The sequence below is a fragment of the Coregonus clupeaformis genome, chromosome 30 (genome assembly GCF_020615455.1).
Source record: "Coregonus clupeaformis isolate EN_2021a chromosome 30, ASM2061545v1, whole genome shotgun sequence".
NCBI lineage: Eukaryota > Metazoa > Chordata > Actinopteri > Salmoniformes > Salmonidae > Coregonus > Coregonus clupeaformis.
In genome coordinates this window covers 35,397,997-35,421,236 of record NC_059221.1, presented here as the reverse complement: position 1 = coordinate 35,421,236, position 23,240 = coordinate 35,397,997, and the positions used below count along the sequence as shown (strand labels likewise).

General features: G+C 40.7%; 1 protein-coding gene across 2 annotated transcripts; it reads right to left on the bottom strand.

Moving 5' to 3' along the window:
• Positions 1–221: 221 nt before the first annotated feature.
• Positions 222–23,144, bottom strand: ssuh2rs1 (ssu-2 homolog, related sequence 1). Of its 2 annotated transcripts, XM_041855775.2 has the most exons (13): positions 22,831–23,144; positions 22,514–22,575; positions 12,999–13,103; positions 12,724–12,799; positions 11,229–11,358; positions 10,691–10,751; positions 10,449–10,570; positions 3,997–4,059; positions 2,138–2,220; positions 1,837–1,929; positions 1,558–1,663; positions 1,296–1,403; positions 222–1,123 (listed from the first exon to the last, which is right to left on the bottom strand). In XM_041855775.2, exons 1-13 carry the CDS (start codon positions 22,851–22,853, stop codon positions 983–985), a joined length of 1,173 nt encoding a protein of 390 aa, XP_041711709.2. In that variant the 5' UTR covers positions 22,854–23,144; the 3' UTR covers positions 222–982. The 2 variants fall into 2 exon arrangements, with proteins under 2 accessions (XP_041711709.2, XP_041711710.2); XM_041855776.2 differs by lacking the exons at positions 22,514–22,575; positions 22,831–23,144 and adding an exon at positions 16,694–16,779.
• Positions 23,145–23,240: the final 96 nt, after the last annotated feature.

Below are 23,240 nucleotides of genomic sequence, written 5' to 3'. Positions count from 1 at the left end.
CAGATTTGAATTAGATAAATTGTAGAAATGGGCGGGGTTTATGCCTTTGTAGCTGTGGTAACTAGTGACGACCGTTTACACGTCAAAAGTTTAGCGCCGACTGTCGATTTTTGATGACGCAAACAGGGCCGAGCTAAACCAAGATATCTCTCTCTCTCTATATATATATTTTTTTAAATCTTAAGATTAATGTATTGCTTTTGTGAGATCATGACAAATCACATTATTGAAATCCTTTATTTATACAACAAATATTAATAGATTAGAAAAACACCCTCAAGATATTTGTATTTATTATGGATCCCCATTAGCGGCTGCCCACTCTTCCTGGGGTCCAGCAAAAAAAGATATGTCGGGTTATTCCCCAAATGTGGTTATTTCATCAAATTAAATCCCTCTTTAAAGACACATTTAGAATCAATGGTATAATATACAATGGAAATACATTTAATCACTGACATTCAGCCTTCCATTGAACATCAATCACACAGACATTTGTTGTACACAATCATCAAAGAGTACAAATTAGCAGACATGGTCACAAATGACAGAACTATCTCAGTGCTATGCATAGGTTTCAGTACATTATACATTACAGCCAGCCTTCCATCTTAACTTCTTCCTACTGGGCACAAACGTCAATTCAACATTTATTCCACGTTGGTTCAACGTCATTTCATTGAAATGATGTAGAAACAACGTTGACTCAACCAGTGTGTGCCCAGTGGGTTCATCCTAAGGCCTGTGTGGTCCCCAATGACTCCTGTGGAATTAGTATTACATCTGTCTATTTCACAAAAAGCATGCATGTTTGCTTGCAAGTAGAAAATACAAATATTCAAAACATTCATGCATTTGTTTAATGACATAGCAAATTGTCTGATGGTTGGCAGTCTGCCAATCATAAACTCCTTTATAATCACAGTCTTTAGAACACAGAGTCATATTCAATATAATCAAAGCAATGTCTTCCTCTGAAGCATTACATTACTGTGCAGCAACAGGTAGCTGGGTAGTTATCAGCACTGACTTTGAACTCATTCCCATAGACAAAGTAAATGTGTGAGTCTCCCTTCCACTTGTAGGTCACCTTGGTGATAGGAATCAACTCAATGGTCTGGCGCTGCAGAGGGAGAGAGAGAGAGAGAGGATTCTCTTATTAAAATAAGCCAAATAGCATGACAACTTAGAACAAGCAAATGCACAATAATCCTCCAGCTTAATAAGATACTTAATGCAAAGAAGGAGTTGCTGTTATATGAATAATGAGGTGGGGGAAAGAAAACAGTCTCTACCTGTTGTAGAATGCGTGATGTCTGAGAGAACTTGGCTTGGTGGTCCCTCACTAGACGCTCTGCAGCACGCACCACGTTAGGGTCTGGGAACCCCATCACTGGGTAAACCTACATGACAGAGGAAAAACCCATTGTCTCACGTACATAACAAGGCATCACCAAATATCTTCATTTCATGCTATATAAATCCTCAATTTAGTCCATTATAAATTATTCCAATAAATGTAATATTCCCATATTATTATTATTATTAATTATTTACCATGTACTGAGCGTCCCTAAACATCTCCTGCCCAGACACCTTGCTCAGGTTGGCCACATGCAAACCACTCGACTGTTCCACAATGTAGTCGTCAAGATTATTAGTCCTAGTAAGTGTGGATACAGAAAGAGGAAATCAAGTCAAAGTTGAAGATACGCAATAAACAAATCTCCTAGTTAATCATACAAGGGAAGCAGAGATCTACTGGATCTAGTGCATCTAATGTATGACACATACGGTTATTTAGTTGAAAAATGCTTAGCTAACAACACCACTCACCATATAACCTTGAGGTTGATGAAGACCAAAAGCTGTCGTTTGCCTTCACAGGTCTGACACTCCCTTGACCCTTGACCATGACAATGGCTGCAACTGATGAGAAAAACAACGTGAATCAAGCTACCCAAGTCCCTGAGAGGCCATATGGAAATGACTGAAATACAAAACGGTGCTATAGCTACACACATTTGCTAAGTAAGCAAACATATTTTTGTGATTCTCTGTGGAGTTTCCTTTCCTCCAGAAATTAGTTTTTTACCTGTGATTAAAAGCTGATAAATGGAGTGCATAACATACTTACTTGACCCTTCCCCTCCCTTGGCAATGATGGCATCGATCACCACTCCTACGGTTACCAGCTCCATTGCACACCCAGCAGATGTTCTGGTAGCGGTGATAAAAACAAGGAAATAACTCAACCTGACACACTATGTGGTTTATAGAGTACCCTGTGACAACACCACAGACTAGTTCCTTAGGCTATTGTTTGTGACAGCTTGAATAAACAAAGAGACTCACATTCATTTATACAACTGAAAGTAACTAGTCGTTTAGTTCATGTGTAGGTGCAGGTAATTCAGTTGTCAAAATATTGAATTATCTTCTATGATTATTTTTTTTACATCGTTACCAAGGCTGCAATGCAACTGCAAATTATGGTAACTTAATATTGTCGGCTATAAAAAAATAAAATAAGTAAAGAGAGTCGCACACTCTACTCTATATACAAGCTCACAGTAATTTATTGGGTAAACCACCCACGTTTCAGCATCACTGTGCATTCTTCAGGGTGATGTCATGAATGCTTGAACCAGGTTGTGTAGACAAACAGTGCAATTAGTGCAACCAATGACAATAGTGAGGGGTGTGTCATAATTATTAGGGTGATGACAATGTAAAAAATGAAACTTAAAAAGACAATAGTTTACAGCATGTTGAATATATTAGGTTATTGATATCATATTGCAACATAATTAAATATTGTACATTCTATTAGCATCAACATACATAATTATTATTAAAATGTCATATACATATTTTATTGTTTCCATTTCATGCCATCTTTGTTATATGTAATCTTTCGGTTCAACCTTAATGCACAATAAGCATAATCATTTATTTATATTTTTTTATAATAAGGAAGGAGAGGTAGTAACATCAATACCCTGCTACAACTGAGGGAGGCCTGCTGGATCTCCTCTCAAAGAACACTGACCCCTAGTGGTCTGAAAATTGACTTTGACCTCAGACCCTTTTTATGAACAAGTCCCCTTTTTAATGAACAAGTCTGCTAAATGAACATATTATTTCTGAAGTATATCAGCGTGCACCCAAGATGTTCCCTTTGTTGATGATGCTTATTGTGCATTACAGTTGAACCAAAATATTACATGTAACAAAGATTAAATGAAAACAATGAAATATGTATATGAAATTAAAATAATAATGTATGCGGTTGCTAATACTTTGTACAATATCTAATTATGTTGAACTATTCTTTTAACAGTTTAACATGACAATGCCCCAGTGCACAAAGCGAAGTCCATACAGAAATAGTTTGTTGAGATCGGTGTGGGAGAACTTGACTGGCCTGCACAGAGCCCTGACCTCAACCCCATCGAACACCTTTGGGATGAATTGGAACACCGACCGCAAGCCAAGCCTAATCGCCCAAGATCAGTGCCCGACCTCACTAATGCTCTTGTGGCTGAATGGAAGCAAGTCCCCGCAGCAATGTTCTAACATCTAGTGGAAAGCCTTCCCAGAAGAGTGGAGGCTGTTATAGCAGCAAAGGGGGGACCAACTCCATATTAATGCCCATGATTTTGGAATGAGATGTTCGACGAGCAGGTGTCCACATACTTTTGGTAATCTAGTGTAGAACACACCACTCACTATTGTCATTGGTTGCACTAATTGCACTGTTTGTCTACATAACCTGGTTCAAGCATTCATGACATCACCCTGAAGAAGGCACAGTAATGCCGAAACGTTGGTGGTTTACCCAATAAATTACTGGGAGCTTGTATATAGAGTGTTTGAATCTCCTTATATATTTTTTATAGCCTATAGTTTACTTGCCGTTAATCAACACCTCTACCAACTTTTTTGGGTGTGTGCCAGCTCATGCTTTTTATTTGACTTGGTATTGCCACTTACATTACCAACTCCGGCACAATCTTTGCAGGGAGTTCTTCCCATCCCCACACAGGTATGACAGTTCTGTTGATTAAATTACAGTTTATAAAAAGGCATATTTAATCATTTCAGACATACACTACCGGTCAAAAGTTTCAGACCACCTACTCATTCAAGGGTTTTTCTTTGTTTTTACTATTTTCTACATTGTAGAATAATAGAAGACATCAAAACTATGAAATAACACATGGAATCATGTAGTAACCAAAAAAGTGTTAAACAAATCAAAATATATTTTATATTTGAGATTCTTCAAATAGCCACCCTTTGCCTTGATGACAGCTTTGCACAGTCTTGGCATTCTCTCAACCAGCTTCACCTGGAATGCTATTCCAACAGTCTTGAAGGACTTCCCACATATGCTGAGCACTTGTTGGCTGCTTCTCCTTCACTCTGCTGTCCGACTCATCCCAAACCATCTCAATTGGGTTGAGGTCGGGGGATTGTGGAGGCCAGGTCATCTGATGCAGCACTCCATCACTCTCCTTCTTGTTAAAATAGCCCTTACACAGTCTGGAGGTCTGTTGGGTCATTGTCCTGTTGAAAAACAAATGATAGTCCCACTAAGCCCAAACCAGATGGGATGGCGTATCGCTGCAGAATGCTGTGGTAGGCATGCTGGTTAAGTGTGCCTTGAATTCTAAATAAATCACAGACAGCTCGTGTTTCTTGGCCCAAGTAAGTCTCTTCTTCTTATTGGTGTCCTTTAGTAGTGGTTTCTTTGCAGCAATTTGACCATGAAGGCCTGATTCACACAGTCTCCTCTGAACAGTTGATGTTGAGATGTGTCTGTTACTTGAACTCTGTGAAGCATTTATTTGGGCTGCAATTTCTGAGGCTGGTAACTCTGGGTCTTCCATTCCTGTGGCGGTCCTCATGAGAGCCAGTTTCATCATAGCGCGTGATGGATTTTGCGACTGCACTTGAAGAAACTTTGAAAATTCTTGAAATGTTGCGTATTGACTGACCTTCATGTCTTAAAGTAATGATGGACTGTCATTTCTATTTGCTTACTTGAGCAGTTCTTGCCATAATTTGGACTTGGTCTTTTACCAAATAGGGCTATCTTCTGTATACCCTACCCTACCTTGTCACAACACAACTGATTGGCTCAAATGCATTAAGAAGGAAATAAATTCCACAAATTAACTTTTAAGAAGGCAAAGGGAGGCTATTTGAATGATCTCAAATATAAAATATATTTTGATTTGTTTAACACTTTTTTGGTTACTACATTTACATTTTAGTCATTTAGCAGACGCTCTTATCCAGAGCGACTTAGTGAGTGCATACATTTCTTTTTTCATACTGGCCCCCCGTGGGAATCGAACCCACAACCCTGGCGTTGCAAACGCCATGCTCTACCAACTGAGCTACACGGGACTATATGATTCCATGTGTTATTTCATAGTTTTGATGTCTTAACTATTATTCAACAATGTAGAAAATAGTAAAAACAAAGAAAAACCCTTGAATGAGTAGGTGTTCTAAAACTTTTGACCGGTAGTATACAGTAGGGAAAAAAAGTATTTAGTCAGCCACCAATTGTGCAAGTTCTCCCACTTAAAAAGATGAGAGAGGCCTGTACATTTAAATTTACATTTTAGTCATTTAGCAGACGCTCTTATCCAGAGCGGCTTACAGTTAGTGAGTGCATACATTTTTCATACTGACATGAGACTTGAGGGGTGGGATGTGTGTTCTGGGTGACGGGTCCACACAGTGTCAGAACAACAGCATCCCCATGCTGACTAGTGGGTTGGCTGGCTGTGGACATCTTTTTTTGTCCTGTTACTGTGCTACATTTGGACATGCTTAATTACCCTATTTTCCTAGCTGTGGTTAGTTAGTTAGTTAGTATATTACCGTAGCTGCATATCAGACGAGGCTAGCTACTCCTGAAACTCACAGCCAGAGCTAACGCCACCAGCAGCCTAGCCATGCCGCGCAGCTAGCTAACCGTTTATTCATTAAATCAGACTCAGTCACTCTTCAAACAAGAAACTTTTAAATTACAAAAGCTGCCCTAACACCATTATCGTTATACTACCATATGATAGTAAAAAAATTCCTTTGACGGCTGGTGAAGGAAAGATGAATGGTGGCTTTGAAAGGTGGTTCTGAGGAGTGCAGGGCAAGGTTGGTTAACCTTTTCAGCAGGGGAGGCCTAGTTGTCATAGTCCTCAGCTGGAGCAGCAGGTTGCTAGTGGCATAGCTGGGTAGCACAGGGACTGGTAATCATAGATGCATTGTGGGTATGGGGGACGGGACGGGATGAGTATTATGGAGGCCAGATCAGGGGATGGCAAATTGAACCACTAGCTCTTCTTTAGCATCCACCTTGATCTGAGAGATTGCACTGTAAGCATAGGCAGCTATCTTGGACACCTGTTGTACATCCGAGTATGGCACCAGATCACTAGCGAGTACTTGGTGCGGCTGGCTGGTGAGGGAAGGGAGAGGGAGGAGTGGCCTAGCCAGTCTGTAATTTGCATCATAGGTACACATCAACTATGACAGACAAAATGAGAAAAAAACATCCAGAAAATCACATTGTAGGATTTTTTATGAATTTATTTGCAAATTATGGTGGAAAATAAGTATTTGGTCAATAACAAAAGTTTCTCAATACTTTGTTATATACCCTTTGTTGGCAATGACACAGGTCAAATGTTTTCTGTAAGTCTTCACAAGGTTTTCACACACTGTTGCTGGTATTTTGGCCCATTCCTCCATGCAGATCTCCTCTAGAGCAGTGATGTTTTGGGGCTGTCGCTGGGCAACACGGACTTTCAACTCCCTCCAAAGATTTTCTATGGGGTTGAGATCTGGAGACTGGCTAGGCCACTCCAGGACCTTGAAATGCTTCTACGAAGCCACTCCTTCGTTGCCCGGGCGGTGTGTTTGGGATCATTGTCATGCTGAAAGACCCAACCACGTTTCATCTTCAATGCCCTTGCTGATGGAAGGAGGTTTTCACTCAAAATCTCACGATACATGGCCCCATTCATTCTTTCCTTTACACGGATCAGTCGTCCTGGTCCCTTTGCAGAAAAACATCCCCAAAGCATGATGTTTCCACCCCCATGCTTCACAATAGGTATGGTGTTCTTTGGATGCAACTCAGCATTCTTTGTCCTCCAAACACGACGAGTTGAGTTTTTACCAAAACGTTCTATTTTGGTTTCATCTGACATTCTCCCAATCCTCTTCTGGATCATCCAAATGCACTCTAGCAAACTTCTGACGGGCCTGGACATGTACTGGCTTAAGCAGGGGGACACGTCTGGCACTGCAGGATTTGAGTCCCTGGCGGCGTAGTGTGTTACTGATGGTAGGCTTTGTTACTTTGGTCCCAGCTCTCTGCAGGTCATTCACTAGGCCCCCCCGTGTGGTTCTGGGATTTTTGCTCACCGTTCTTGTGATCATTTTGACCCCACGGGGTGAGATCTTGCGTGGAGCCCCAGATCGAGGGAGATTACCAGTGGTCTTGTATGTCTTCCATTTCCTAATAATTGCTCCCACAGTTCATTTCTTCAAACCAAGCTGCTTACCTATTGCAGATTCAGTCTTCCCAGCCTGGTGCAGGTCTACAATTTTGTTTCTGGTGTCCTTTGACAGCTCGTTGGTCTTGGCCATAGTGGAGTTTGGAGTGTGACTGTTTGAGGTTGTGGATAGGTGTCTTTTATACTGATAACAAGTTCAAGTTGCCATTAATACAGGTAACGAGTGGAGGACAGAGGAGCCTCTTAAAGAAGAAGTTACAGGTCCCAGAACCACACACGGGGACCTAGTGAATGACCTGCAGAGAGCTGGGACCAAAGTAACAAAGCCTACCATCAGTAACACACTACGCTGCCAGGGACTCAAATCCTGCAGTGCCAGACGTGTCCCCCTGCTTAAGCCAGTACATGTCCAGGCCCGTCAGAAGTTTGCTAGAGTGCATTTGGATGATCCAGAAGAGGATTGGGAGAATGTCATATGGTCAGATGAAACCAAAATAGAACGTTTTGGTAAAAACTCAACTCGTCGTGTTTGGAGGACAAAGAATGCTGAGTTGCATCCAAAGAACACCATACCTACTGTGAAGCATGGGGGTGGAAACATCATGCTTTGGGGCTGTTTTTTCTGCAAAGGGACCAGGACGACTGATCCGTGTAAAGGAAAGAATGAATGGGGCCATGTATCGTGAGATTTTGAGTGAAAACCTCCTTCCATCAGCAAGGGCATTGAAGATGAAACGTGGCTGGGTCTTTCAGCATGACAATGATCCCAAACACACCGCCCGGGCAACGAAGGAGTGGCTTCGTAAGAAGCATTTCAAGGTCCTGGAGTGGCCTAGCCAGTCTCCAGATCTCAACCCCATAGAAAATCTTTGAAGGGAGTTGAAAGTCCGTGTTGCCCAGCGACAGCCCCAAAACATCACTGCTCTAGAGGAGATCTGCATGGAGGAATGGGCCAAAATACCAGCAACAGTGTGTGAAAACCTTGTGAAGACTTACAGAAAACGTTTGACCTGTGTCATTGCCAACAAAGGGTATATAACAAAGTATTGAGAAACTTTTGTTATTGACCAAATACTTATTTTCCACCATAATTTGCAAATAAATTCATAAAAAATTCTACAATGTGATTTTCAGGATTTTTTTTCCTCATTTTGCTGTCATAGTTGACGTGTACCTATGATGAAAATTACAGGCCTCTCTCATCTTTTAAGTGGGAGAACTTGCACAATTGGTGGCAAATTTTTTTCCCCACTGTACATACATACATACACATACATACATACATACATACATACATACACTGCTCAAAAAAATAAAGGGAACACTTGAACAACACAATGTAACTCCAAGTCAATCACACTTCTGTGAAATCAAACTGTCCACTTAGGAAGCAACACTGATTGACAATAAATTTCACATGCTGTTGTGCAAATGGAATAGACAACAGGTGGAAATTATAGGCACTTAGCAAGACACCCCCAATAAAGGACTGGTTTTGCAGGTGGTGACCACAGACCACTTCTCAGTTCCTATGCTTCCTGGCTGATGTTTTGGTCACTTTTGAATGAGACGGAGTCTACAACCCACACAAGTGGCTCAGGTAGTGCAGCTCATCCAGGATGGCACATCAATGCGAGCTGTGGCAAGAAGGTTTGCTGTGTCTGTCAGCGTAGTGTCCAGAGCATGGAGGCGCTACCAGGAGACAGGCCAGTACATCAGGAGACGTAGAGGAGGCCGTAGGAGGGCAACAACCCAGCAGCAGGACTGCTACCTCCGCCTTTGTGCAAGGAGGAGCAGGAGGAGCACTGCCAGAGCCCTGCAAAATGACCTCCAGCAGGCCACAAATGTGCATGTGTCTGCTCAAACGGTCAGAAACAGACTCCATGAGGGTGGTATGAGGGCCCGACGTCCACAGGTGGGGGTTGTGCTTACAGCCCAACACAGTGCAGGACGTTTGGCATTTGCCAGAGAACACCAAGATTGGCAAATTTGCCACTGGCGCCCTGTGCTCTTCACAGATGAAAGCAGGTTCACACTGAGCACGTGACAGACGTGACAGAGTCTGGAGACGCCGTGGAGAACGTTCTGCTGCCTGCAACATCCTCCAGCATGACCGGTTTGGTGGTGGGTCAGTCATGGTGTGGGGTGGCATTTCTTTGGGGGGCCGCACAGCCCTCCATGTGCTCGCCAGAGGTAGCCTGACTGCCATTAGGTACCGAGATGAGATCCTCAGACCCCTTGTGAGACCATATGCTGGTGCGGTTGGCCCTGGGTTCCTCCTAATGCAAGACCTCATGTGGCTGGAGTGTGTCAGCAGTTCCTGCAAGAGGAAGGCATTGATGCTATGGACTGGCCCGCCCGTTCACCAGACCTGAATCCAATTGAGCACATCTGGGACATCATGTCTCGCTCCATCCACCAATGCCACGTTGCACCACAGACTGTCCAGGAGTTGGCGGATGCTTTAGTCCAGGTCTGGGAGGAGATCCCTCAGGAGACCATCCACCACCTCATCAGGAGCATGCCCAGGCGTTGTAGGGAGGTCATACAGGCACGTGGAGGCCACACACACACTACTGAGCCTAATTTTGACTTGTTTTAAGGACATTACATCAAAGTTGGATCAGCCTGTAGTGTGGTTTTCCACTTTAATTTTGAGGGTGACTCCAAATCCAGACCTCCATGGGTTGATAAATTTGATTTCCATTGATAATTTGTGTGTGATTTTGTTGTCAGCACATTCAACTATGTAAAGAAAAAAGTATTTAATGAGATTATTTCATTCATTCAGATCTAGGATGTGTTATTTTAGTGTTCCCTTAATTTTTTTGAGCAGTATATATATATATATATATATATATTTCAGTATATTGTCTGCCATGCTTTAATCAACAGAGAAATACATACCTTGACAGATGAGGTGTTGGGAACTTTGATGACTTGTTTGTCATCCTGAAAAAAGGTGGAGACTTTGGCAGGGATATCCCAGGGCCCAGGTGGTGGTTGGGTATAGGCATCCACTGGCTGACCTAAAACAAATAAATAAAACAAAAATAAGATATTAATAAATGCAGATACAACAGTGGAACTGGACATTTAGATAACACAATAAATAAATAGGGTATTTTGAAATCAGCAATATTAGTTACCATTGTATGGCTGCTGACTCCATTCAGTGGTTCTTGACTCAATAAAGGTTTCCAGGCGATACTGAGAAGGGCGAAACAAAGCAGGAAAATTACATCAAAGATTTGATGTTCAAAGTTGGTGATACATACATTATATTTGAAACTTTAGCACCATCTAGTGTGTATTTTTCACATTCTCTGGTCTGGGCCAATCACTCTAATCAAACTAAAAGGGACCACTTTTAGAAGGGGAGCATGGGGTGCAATTACAGAAGGGCATAGGTAGTCAGTTTCAACCCCAAACTAACCAGTTGTCAATATTCAACATTAATACTCAAAATCAAAGATTCACAGAATAAATAATAGCTTTTATTTCTCCCTCCTTAACACTCAGGTCGTTACAATTCTGTAGAGATCTGAAAAAGGTGTGATTATAACAGGAAGTTGGAGGGATCTACATCAAAGTTGAAGCAGAGGAGAGGAAAAAAACAGAAAAGCCAAACAGGATGCCAAAATTCCTCATCATTTTTTTAGAAAGGGTAAAAACATTAAATCTTACCCTGTATGTATTGTATGCCTCCATGTTGGTTATCACGCCATCCTTAACTGGTGCTGAACTGTAACAGCACTTAGTGGAGGCATACTGGCTAAAGGCCTCCCGAGCAGTGTCTTCGGTGATCGATGGGATACTGTGGAGGATAAATCAGCATATTTGTTAGACAACTACACAATTGAAAGTGTACACATTGAGTCTCAGTTCAACTGTCATCACTGGTAGTCTAGTTAAGCAAGTACCTCCTAAGATAAACCTGTTTTCAAGTTTTAATGTCACGTGCACAAGTACAGAGAAATGCCTTTCTTGCAAGCTACAGTACAAACCCAACAATGCTGTAATCAATATCAATGTAGCAGTAAAAATAACATAAGGTAGAACAAAAACACACAAGAAATAAAAATAAGAACACAAGAAAGTAAGAAGCTATATACAGGGTCAGTTCCAATACCATATTTACAATGTGCAGGGATACTGGAGTGAGAGGTAGAGATGTATAGGGGTAAGGTGACTAGGCATCAGGATATATGATAAACAGAGTATCAGCAGCGTAAACTATGATTGTATGTGAGTGTGTGCATGTGTGTAGAGTCAATATAAATGTGTGTGCATGTTATGTGTGTTTTGTCCTGTGAGTGTGCATAGAGACAGTGTAAACATAAAATACAAGGGTCAACTCAGATAAGTATCATTGCTGATCAGATCAAATTTTATTTGTCACATGCGCCAGATACAACAGGTGTAGACCTTACCGCGAAATGCTTACTTATGAGCCCTTAACCAACAATGCAGAGTTTTTAAAAAGTAAGTAAGAAAAATTTGCTAAATAAATTAAATGAAAAATAGTAACACAATAAAATAACAATAAAGAGGCTATATACAAGGGGTACCGGTACCGAGTCAATGTTCAGGGGTACGGGTTAGTCGAGGTAATTGAGGGAATATGTACATGTAGGTAGGGGTAAAGTGACAATGCATAGATAATAAACAGAGAGTAGCAGCAGCGTATGTGAAGAGTATGAAGGGATGTGAATGTATGTATGTACTGTATGTATGTGTGTATGTGTGGCGTCAATATGCATGTGTGTGTGTGGCTTATGTGTGTGTCCGTGTGTGTGTGTGTATGTGGGAGTGTCAGTGTAGTGTGTGTGAGTGTGTGGTTAGAGTCCAGTGAGTGTACAGAGCCTGTGCAAGAGAGTCAGTGCAAAAATAAGAACACATAAATACACATTAAAATAAGGGGGTCAATGCAAATAGTCTGGGTAGCCATTTGATTAACTGTTCAGCAATCTTATGGCTTGAGGGTAGAAGCTGTTTAGGAGCCTTTTGGTACTGTTTGCTGTGCGAGGTCATAGGTGAGGTGTGTTACAGCCTTTACTATCAATGGTTAATTTACAGCCCCTTAATATGTCATTGATTAGAGATAGTTTGCGAGGACAGCTATGCAGAAAAATGTTTATGACTATGAGACAGAATGATGGCAATTGTATTGAACACCTACTTCCAGTTTGATTGTGCGGGACCAGGCTGAGGCTGAGGGGCTGGGTAAGATGGCATGGGTGGGGGCAGGTACCCACCTACAGTAAACAGTCAAACATAATAAGAAGGACTCAGGGCTTTCAATTCAAAGCAACATGGTTGTTATTAGGTAGTTATTACTCTATATGGAAATTACCAACCATAAGGAACAGCGCTGGTGTGGTAAGCGACTTGTTTGCTAATAAAACTAAAGGTCACTGGCAGGAAACGTAGGACCATGGTCCTCAAGTCACATACCTCCGCCCCCGGCCACTGTCCCTTCATATCCTGGCACGCTGTCAAACGTACTGGCTGGAGGAGCGCTGGGCCCCTGGAAGTCGGACGCAGGCGGGGCAAACATTGCTGAGAAAAAACAAACAAACCAGTTCAGATTCAGGAGTGACGAGCAGGGCTGGGGTCAATTCGAATTGAAGGCAGTTTATTCAGGAAGTGATTTTAATAAAAATTATAAAATGGAAAAACGTTTGAAATAAATAGCTTATTGAGAAGTCATTGAAAATAGATGCGTTTTTTTCTCATTTTGAATAGTTATTTAAGTTTACTTCCTGAATAGACTGCCTTTAATTCGATTTGTCCCACTGCCCTGGTGAAGTGACACATACATACACTACCAGTCAAAAGTTGACACACCTACTCATTCAAGGGTTTTTCTTTATTTCAACTATTTTCTACATTGTAGAATAATAGTGATGACATCAAAAAGATTAAATAACACATATGGAATCATGTAGTAACCAAAATAAGTGTTTAACAAATCAAAATATATTTTATATTTGAGATTCTTCAAATAGCCACCCTTTGCCTTGATGACAGCTTTGCACACTCTTGGCATTCTCTCAACCAGCTTCACCTGGAATGCTTTTCCAACAGTCTTGAAGGAGTTCCCACATATGCTGAGCACTTGTTGGCTGCTTTTACATCACTCTGCCGTCCGACTCATTCCAAACCATCTCAATTGGGTTGAGGTCGGGGGATTGTGGAGGCCAGGTCATCTGATGCAGCACACCATCACTCTCCTAATGATCGTCCCACTAAGCCCAAACCAGATGGGATGGCGTAATGCTGTGGTAGCCATGCTGGTTAAGTGTGCCTTGAATTCTAAATAAATCACAGACAGTGTCACCAGCAAAGCACCCCACACCATAACACATCCTCCTCCATGCTTTACGGTGGGAGCTACACATGCAGAGAAAACCCGTTCACCCACACCGCATCTCACAAAGACACGGTGGTTGGAACCAAAAATCTCCAATTTGGACTCCAAACCAAAGGACAAATATCCATCGGTCTAATGTCCATTGCTCGTGTTTCTTGGCCCAGGCAGGTCTCTTCTTCTTATTGGTGTCCTTTAGTAGTGGTTTCTTTGTAGCAATTCGACCATGAATGCCTGATTCACACAGTCCCCTCTGAACAGTTGATGTTGAGATGTGTCTGTTACTTGAACTCTGTGAAGCATTTATTTGGGCTGCAATTTCTGAGGCTGGTAACTTTAATGAACTTATCCTCTGCAGCAGAGGTAAGTCTGGGTCTTCCATTCCTGTGGTGGTCCTCGTGACAGACAGTTTCTTCATAGCGCTTGATGGTTTTTGCGACTGCACTTGAAGAAACTTGAAAAGTTCTTGAAATTGTCCTTATTGACTGACCTTCATGCATTAAAGTAATGATGGACTGTCGTTTCTCTTTGCTTATTTGAGCTGTTCTTGCCATAATATGGACTTGGTCTTTTACCAAATAGGGCTATCTTCTGTATCTTGTGACAACAAAACTGATTGGCTCAAACCCATTAAGAAATTCTACAAATTAACTTTTAAGAAGGCACACCTATTAATTGAAATGCATTCCAGGTGACTACCTCATGAAGCTGGTTGAGAGAATGCCAAGAGTGTGCAAAGCTGTCATCAAGGCAAACGGTGGCTATTTGAAGAATCTCAAATATAAAACATACTTTGATTTGTTTAACACGTTTTTGGTTACTACATGATTCCATGTGTTATTTCATAGTTGTGATGTCTTCACTATTATTCTAAGATGTAAAAAATAGTAAAAATAAAGAAAAACCCTTGAATTAGTATGTGTGTCCAAACTTTTGACTGGTAGTGTATAATTGTTGCCATTTGAACCAGCTTAAATCTCTTAAAATCAGTGCTTGACTTGGGATGGAAGAAGCGCAGGAGATGCCTTTTTCCAAGTCAGTCCATTAGACTTTATCCACCGAAATTCACAAAAGACATTATGCTATAGAGACCGCTGATTATTCACTGTTAACGGTTTATACATATTTTCCATTACTTCTCCATGAATTTTAACCACATTTTCATGACTATTATTTTAGCCTACATGAAAAAGTAAGCATTATTGACACTGTAAAGCTGCTCTGTCTGATCCCATGTAGACCTACCACCTCCTGCCATTGTGCCCTTGATGAAGGCACTTAGCCCCCCACATAGAGCTGCATTTTTAGTCACATGTCAACATGTGGTCAACCCTCCATCTGGTGAGCTCCTGGGTGTGCAGGCATGGCTTTTTCAACATTACAACCAAATACTTTTGTCTTTATAAAATTATTTCCTCATTCAATAAATCAGGGACCAAATGGATAAGGTATGCTACTTCAAAGAAAAGTATCCAACTAGAGGTTTTCATTGAAGGCTCAAATATTCATGTTTCGGGGGAGATCTATGCACAGGAAGTTATTTGTCAATTAGGCTATTCTTTAAAATGTTTTACGTTGTCGTAATTACATGGCTACTGTTTAATTAAGAGTGGAATGCCAGGTTTCCAACGGTGCAGATTTATTTAGGCTCTACAGTGCCGGTGGAAAGGCAACAACGAAATGAACGCTTAGTTAGCTATAGTTAACCAGCGAGATAACTGCTACAAGTTATGTTTTGAATTGGCGATCTAGTTAGTCTGTCTGTTATTATTTTATACCTGCTGCTGAAATGTAGCGCTCTCTCTCCTCGAGCAACGGCCCACTAGCACTGGCACACACGGACATGCAATGAAGGGTCATTCCGATAATGACTGATATGCAGTTTTATAATTGATTGATCATATTTAGAAGTGTGCTTTCATGAATTACATTAACAACAATTTCCATGACCTTGCAAACCCTCATTTGGCAACTTGGAACAGCGCATCATGTCATTCAGGCTGGCACATTTTCAATCTGCGCAATCTCGAACAGCCTACTGTCACTCACAGATTCACAGACTAAAGGCAAAAATAAACATGAACAAAACGGAATCAGGAAATGAATGCCCACTCTCCATTTCTATTCAATGAAGATCCCGCCTTCATTCCGCTTTGATCAACCTTTTTTGCCTCGGTGTGTGAATAGCGATAGGCTACTTTGTTTTTATAGAGGAGATGGCACTCAATTCCCCAAAAAATTGAAGTGCCGGTATGGCGTTCCAGACAGCTCCAGCCCAAGTCAAGCACTGCTTAAAATAATGATGAAACCACACTTTAAAGATCTACTGGTGTGGCCCCATGCCTGACTGTATTGAACTAAACATCAAATTGACCCCTGATCCGCATTGCCAGTGCATAAAGGTGGGAAAATAAACGAGTTGTTGTCGAACGTATTGGTTGCTATAAAATAACATTTAGAACATCACGAAATTGTTACCCGTTTCCTAGGTGACACTCAGACACGGTTGAAAAGGTAGCCTACACATACATATTTGAAGACTAAATCAGTCAGTCTCTCCAAAGTATTGTCCATAGTAAAAATATATTGATTTGCAGCTAATTTAACGATTGAATAAATGTTCTCCCAGGACGAAGTTGACAAACTATAAGACCAAACTACGGCTTTAGCTGTCAAAAAGTGAATAGTGCGGAGGGAGCGCACATGCAGTAGTGTACTGCAATACATTTTGTTTTCAGTTTGTATATTGGTTTGATATTCGGAGTTTGCTCGTTAATACCTCTTCGACGGAAGGTAATAGGATGATATATCTAGAATCAGATGGCGATCGAGAGCTAGTTACAGTAATTGTTTTTCCTCCTTCTGTTCGGTTTTCAAAATGTGACTTACAAGCCAATTTATGTTTGATCCGAAAATGTGGTCGGAGCCTCCATATGGAGGGTGTGATGAAATGTCGGAGCTTCTGGAGGCATGCAGAGGCCAAATTGAGCTTCTCCTCCCAAATTTTGTAACAATGCTGGAAGGCTCTGAATGGTCAATCCTACGACTGAAGTGGCCATACAGCATTTTTACAATACCGCCTCTGCAAACATCAGGGCTTTCGTACTTATTGCGCTTAGCAGAGCAGAGCTATTGTGAAAGAAGTTGTAAAGGAAGTGTGTTTATACAGGATGTACCGCCCCCACCTAAAATCAACCAATCATGTCAATGCGGAGCAATGGAGCCCTCCACCTTGTTACAAAATTTGAGAGGTGCATTGGGATGCAGTACTGAGCTTGATTTGACCTCTGCATGCCTCCTGAGGCTCCGCAATTGCCTCCAACCACATTTCGGATCAAGCATAAATTGCCTTTGATAGCTCCATATAGCTTTGCATTGACATGATTGGCTAACCGTAGGTGAGGGCGGGAGGTCCTGTATAAAGACAAATGCTTCCTTGACAACTTCTTTGACAATAGCTCTGCTCCACTAAGCCAAAAAGTATGAAAGTCCTGAAGTCTGCATCAAAGTAAATGCTGTATGGCCACTTCAGATGTCAGCTTGACCATGCAGAGCCTTTTATACCTGGTAAAATAAGGGTTAAATAAAAAGTATGTTGGTAAAGCACTCATGCTAAGGGACCGTCTTAAAAGCTTAATCAGCCGACCCTGGTGTTTATAGATTTTATTTTTTATGATCTACAGATCTTAAACCAACTTTATGTTTTTTCCCCACAACATTTATATGAAAAAAGTATCTTGTTTATTTCTTATGGATTTTATCTAAAAATATGAGCTCCAAAAAACAAATAGGCCTATGAAATTGTTCACTCGTATGCAACCTACTGTAGCCTACTTGCATGACCTAGAGAGCTAAAATCACTTGTAGCAAAGTCACTGTGAATATTTCCGGTCAGAATTATAGTTTTTTTATGGCTTCTGATCCACATGTGCTAGAGATCTAAAGACAAGTGCGGTGTGTTCCCTGACCTCTATTATCAAAGCTAATTACTTTGACAAAATTCCTCCCCTGCCATTTTTCAGTTAACTGTTTTACATGAATATTTCCTGTGATAGGTCTAATTTTCATTAGCTCACTGTCCATATGAGCTATAGGTCTACCGACAAGTACGATGGGTTTCAAGTGTGATGGGTAATTTTTTAAAAATTCCTCTCCTTTAATTTTCTACAAATATTTCTCCCATTACAGCTGTGGTTATTAATTCTCGTTCAGATCAAATTTTCAATAGCTTTTAGTTCAAATTACTTATACATCTAAAAACACTTTAGGTCTGACCTCCCTTGTCCACAGTACACCCATTAGAATTGCCATTTTTTTATTTAACTGATTTTACATGGATATTTCCTGTGCTAGGTCTAAATTTCAATAGCTTACACTCCGTCCATATGAGCTACAGTTCCTTGACCTTTCTTATCAAAGGTACACCTTTTTTTATTATTATTATTATTCATCCCCTTGGTTCTCTTGGAAATATTTTTAATGTTACTGCTTTGGTTACTAATTCACATAGATATCTACTTTTCTATAGCTTTATATCCAGATGGTTTTGAAATCTAACCCTGAAAATACTTTCCAATATTGTACATATTTAACATTTTCACCTCCAAAATATTTGGCACCCTTGACAAAGATGAGCAAAAAAGACTATCAAATAAATAATTCAAATAGTGAGATATATTGTATGCTAAACAAAATTGAAAATTATATTATTATATACTAACACAATTGGTCAGAGAAAGAGATTTTGTTTAACAAGTCATCCCTTTTAATTTATTGACACCCTTCAATACTCCAGCACCCTCCCCTTGCAACACTGAGCCTTTTTCTAAAATGTTTTATGAGATTGGAGAACACATTGGGAGAGGTAATGGTATTTTCACATATACTCCTCTTTAAAATAACCGATCTCAATCCTCTTTAAAGTGAACTCTGGGGTAAAAAATAAAATAAGCAAAATAACTGTTCTCTTTGTATTCACACTGCCCTTGCCAGTTCACTTCACATACAGTGCCTTGCAAAAGTATTCATCCCCCTTGGCGTTTTTCCTATTTTGTTGCATTACAACCTGTAATTTAAATGGATTTTTATTTGGATTTCATGTAATGCACATACACAAAATAGTCCAAATTGGTGAAGTGAAATGAAAAAAAGAACTTGTTTCAAAAAATTCTAAAAAATTAATAACGGAAAAGTGGTGCGTGCATATGTATTCACCCCCTTTGCTATGAAGCCCCCTAAATAAGATCTGGTGCAACCAATTACCTTCAGAAGTCACATAATTAGTTAAATAAAGTCCACCTGTTTGCAATCTAAGTGTCACATGATCTGTCACATGATCTCAGTATATATACACCTGTTCTGAAAGGCCCCAGAGTCTGCAACACCACAAAGCAAGCGGCACCAGGAAGACCAAGGAGCTCTCCAAACAGGTCAGGGACAAAGTTGTGGAGAAGTACAGATCAGGGTTGGGTTATAAAAAAATATCAGAAACTTTGAACATCCCACGGAGCACCATTAAATCCATTATTAAAAAATTGAAAGAATATGGCACCACAACAAACCTGCCAAGAGAGGGCCACCCACCAAAACTCACAGACCAGTCAATGAGGGCATTAAACAGAGAGGCAACAAAGAGACCAAAGAAAACCCTGAAGGAGCTGAAAAGCTCCACAGCAGAGATTGGAGTATCTGTCCATAGGACCACTTTAAGCTGTACACTCCACAGAGCTGGGCTTTACGGAAGAGTGGCCAGAAAAAAGCCATTGCTTAAAGAAAAAAAAATAAGCAAACACGTTTGGTGTTCGCCAAAAGGCATGTGGGAGACTCCCCAAACATATGGAAGAAGGTACTCTGGTCAGATTAGACTAAAATGGAGCTTTCTGGCCATCAAGGAAAACGCTATGTCTGGCGCAAACCCAACACCTCTCATCATCCCGAGAACACCATCCCCACAGTGAAGCATGGTGGTGGCAGCATCATGCTGTGGGGATGTTTTTCATCGGCAGGGACTGGGAAACTGGTCAGAATTGAAGGAATGATGGATGGCGCTAAATACAGGGAAATTCTTGAGGGAAACCTGTTTTAGTCTTCCAGAGATTTCAGACTGGGACGGAGGTTCACCTTCCAGCAGGACAATGACCATAAGCATACTTCTAAAGCAACACGAGTGGTTTAAGGGGAAACATTTAAATGTCTTGGAATGGCCTAGTCAAAGCCCAGACCTCCATCCAATTGACAATCTGTGGTGTGACTTAAAGATTGCTGTACACCAGCGGAACCCATCCAACTTGAAGGAGCTGGAGCAGTTTTGCCTTGAGGAATGGGCAAAAATCCCAGTGTCTAGATGTGCCAAGCTTATAGAGACATAACCCAAGAGACTTGCAGCTGTAATTGCTGCAAAGGGTGGCTCTACAAAGTATTGACTTTGGGGGGTTGAATAGTTATGCACGCTCAAGTTCTGTTTTTTTGTCTTATTTCTTGTTTGTTTCGCACCCAAAAAATATTTTTATCTTCAAAGTGGTAGGCATGTTGTGTAAATCATATGATACAAACCCCCAAAAAATCAATTTTAATTCCAGGTTGTAAGGCAACAAAATAGGAAAAATTGCCAAGGGGGGTGAATACTTTCACAAGCCACTGTATTTTGTGGTCCGAGTCTTCTTTGCATTCACATTGCTGTGTTTAAAACAGGAACCAAGATCTTTTTCCAACATTCACTCAATGCACTCTGGGTTTTTATAAAGTACAGGACAAGCCATTCCATCAGAACACGCTATCGGACAGCTAGATATATCTACTTACATTTTGGAAGCTAATAGATTGCATTTAGTTAAAAAATGAGCCATAATAATTGCAATCAGAAGATACTATTAACATATCAATATTATTGGTAAGAGAATAAATAACTGCAGATTAAATAATGATGTAATTGAAAATTGTACATCCAATGTAGGCTACTGCCCCTTTAAGAGATAGGATACAAAATCAAGTCTATGTTGTGATTCTCATCAAATATGTTGTCTTCTCACACTATTCAAACCCCACAATCAAATAAAGAGCTTATTAAAGCTCTCTTAGCCTATAGATAACATATTACAAACAAATAATCTGAACATCATGTCAGTACACACATATTTAGGTATTTCTGTGCATCCTTGAGAATCGCTCATCGATATCCAAAAACAGCACACGTTTTTTTTCTTTCACGAACCTGCATATCATCATCTTATCTCTTTTGTAGCACCAATGTGAGGGGTTTTGGCAGGGGAAATGGTGTTGCAGTAGTCTATAGTGTGGTGCAGGAATAATGACAAGCAAACCTGGGGAGCTTTGTGTTCACATTGTCCTAAAAAAAGGGAACCAGACAGCGGAATTCAAGCGACCCAAACTCAGACCACCTCTTGAGGTTGGTGTCAGTTCGTTTCGCTTCAGGGGCTCTTTTGAGGGATCTGAGTTCCTTTGGAGTGTTCACACTACACAAAAAAATGGCTGAAAGGGACCAAGTGTGAAAACACCCTTAGACCATTCCTCATACAGAATATTCCCATATCCTTAATATCCTTAGTCTGCGCTTATGGACTGCCCTCTTCAATTCAAACCACAGGTTTTAGATGAATTTCAAGTCCGGAGACTGAGATGGCCATTGCAAAATGTTGATTTTGTGGTCAATTTACCATATATTTGTGGTTTTTATGTGTGCTTGGGGTTATTATCTTGCTGGAAGATCCACTTCCGGCCAAGTTTCAGCCTCCTGGAAAAGGCAACCAAGTTTTTGCCTAAAATGTCCTGGTACGTGGTAAAGTTCATAATGCCGTTGACCTTACACCACCATATTTTACAGTAGGTGTGTGGTACTTTTCTGCCTATGCCTCTGTTTCTCCACCCCAAACACCAGTGACCACTAGTGTGTGGCCAAAGAGCTCTATTTCCCTCTCATCTGACCATAGCACCGGTTCCAATCCAAGTGCCAATGCCATTTAGCAAACTCCAGTTGGTGCAATGGCCCAAGGACATGAAAATAGAACTCTTTGGCAACGCACACCAGTGGTGGGTTTGGTGTCGGAAAAACAGAAGCATATGCAGCAAAGTACCTCATACCTACTGTAAAATCAGACAATTGCACTTTTACGACAGTCCCTAGGGACAGAAAACAGCATATTGCCTCCTTTTCGGCTCTATAATTAAGGGAAGAGTTCAACTTCTGGTAAAAACAAAGTGTGTATCTTGCACTCTACCGTCATCTGATTCAAGATATTTCACCCTAGGACCTTCTGTCAGAGAGGAATTGACGAGCGAACTCGTCAAGGTCTACTTGTCTTGAGTTTAAATTATGTGATGTCATCATTCACAGCAGCAGAGAGCTCTACATATGGCCTTTTGAACCTACTTTGAATTGAAAATTAATCATTACAGCATCAGGCTATAAACAAATACTTTATGAAGTTTTTAAAATGTTCAAAAAGTCCCACAATGGTGTGGGTATTCACACGACAGAGGCTATTATTCCTAAGGTTGAAATACAACTAGTAGATAGGCTAATAGGCCAATAATTCAACACAATAAATAAACATTGGATGATGAGATGGAATCATGGTATCACCTGGACTTCCTTCTGCTGTTGATGCATATCCAGGATTGGCGGTGCCATAAGATCCATAGCCGCTATGAAAATATAACAGGTAAAGTTAAAGTAGCTGAGCAATGTGAGCTGCTACAGACTACAATGTCAAGTTTACTTTCTATCAAGATGTACATTTGATTGCATCGTCACAGAGGACTGTATTGGCTCTCATATGTTTTGAAAATATATGGTATATAGGCTAGGCCTAATACCATGGAACATAACCACATTCTCAATCTCCATACAGACATGAACTAGTCTTGTTAGTGAGTTTTACACAAATTACGTTTTCTCACCTTAGAATCGGGGTACTCTCCATTTCCACCTAAGCTTTCACAACATTCAAATAAATAATATAAGCGAGAGTTGAGTGTTCCCTTTATAGGTTCCCACCCTTGCATGTGATTTTTGTAAGATTATCATAAATCATTAAAGTCATCCAAAAAGTCCCCTTTCTCTGTAGTTAAACTTTTAAGGACTCGCTACTCTTCCTCTTTTTTTAACAAATCTGATCAAACACCAAAAACGCAATTTTCCCTTCACACAATAACTTTTCACACTTTCGATTCAGGCTATGACCCATCTCTTCGTTAAGTTTCGTGTTGAGGAAGTCCGGTAGTATTTGGGATACTGGTCTTGGATCAGTTTCGGTTTATTGCTAACAATGATAATGACAATTGTTTGGGTGCTGGAAGCGGATTTTGGA

Bases quoted from the DNA above. Each gene is read 5' to 3' on its own strand.
- ssuh2rs1 (XM_041855775.2), bottom strand. From the start codon at position 22,853: ATGGAGAGTACCCCGATTCTAAG. The intron at 2,221-3,996 runs GTAAGTGGCAAT...CACCGCTACCAG, and splicing joins ATTGTGCCGGAGTTGGTAAT to AACATCTGCTGGGTGTGCAA. The intron at 1,930-2,137 runs GTAAGTATGTTA...TTTTCTCATCAG, and splicing joins CAAGGGAGGGGAAGGGTCAA to TTGCAGCCATTGTCATGGTC.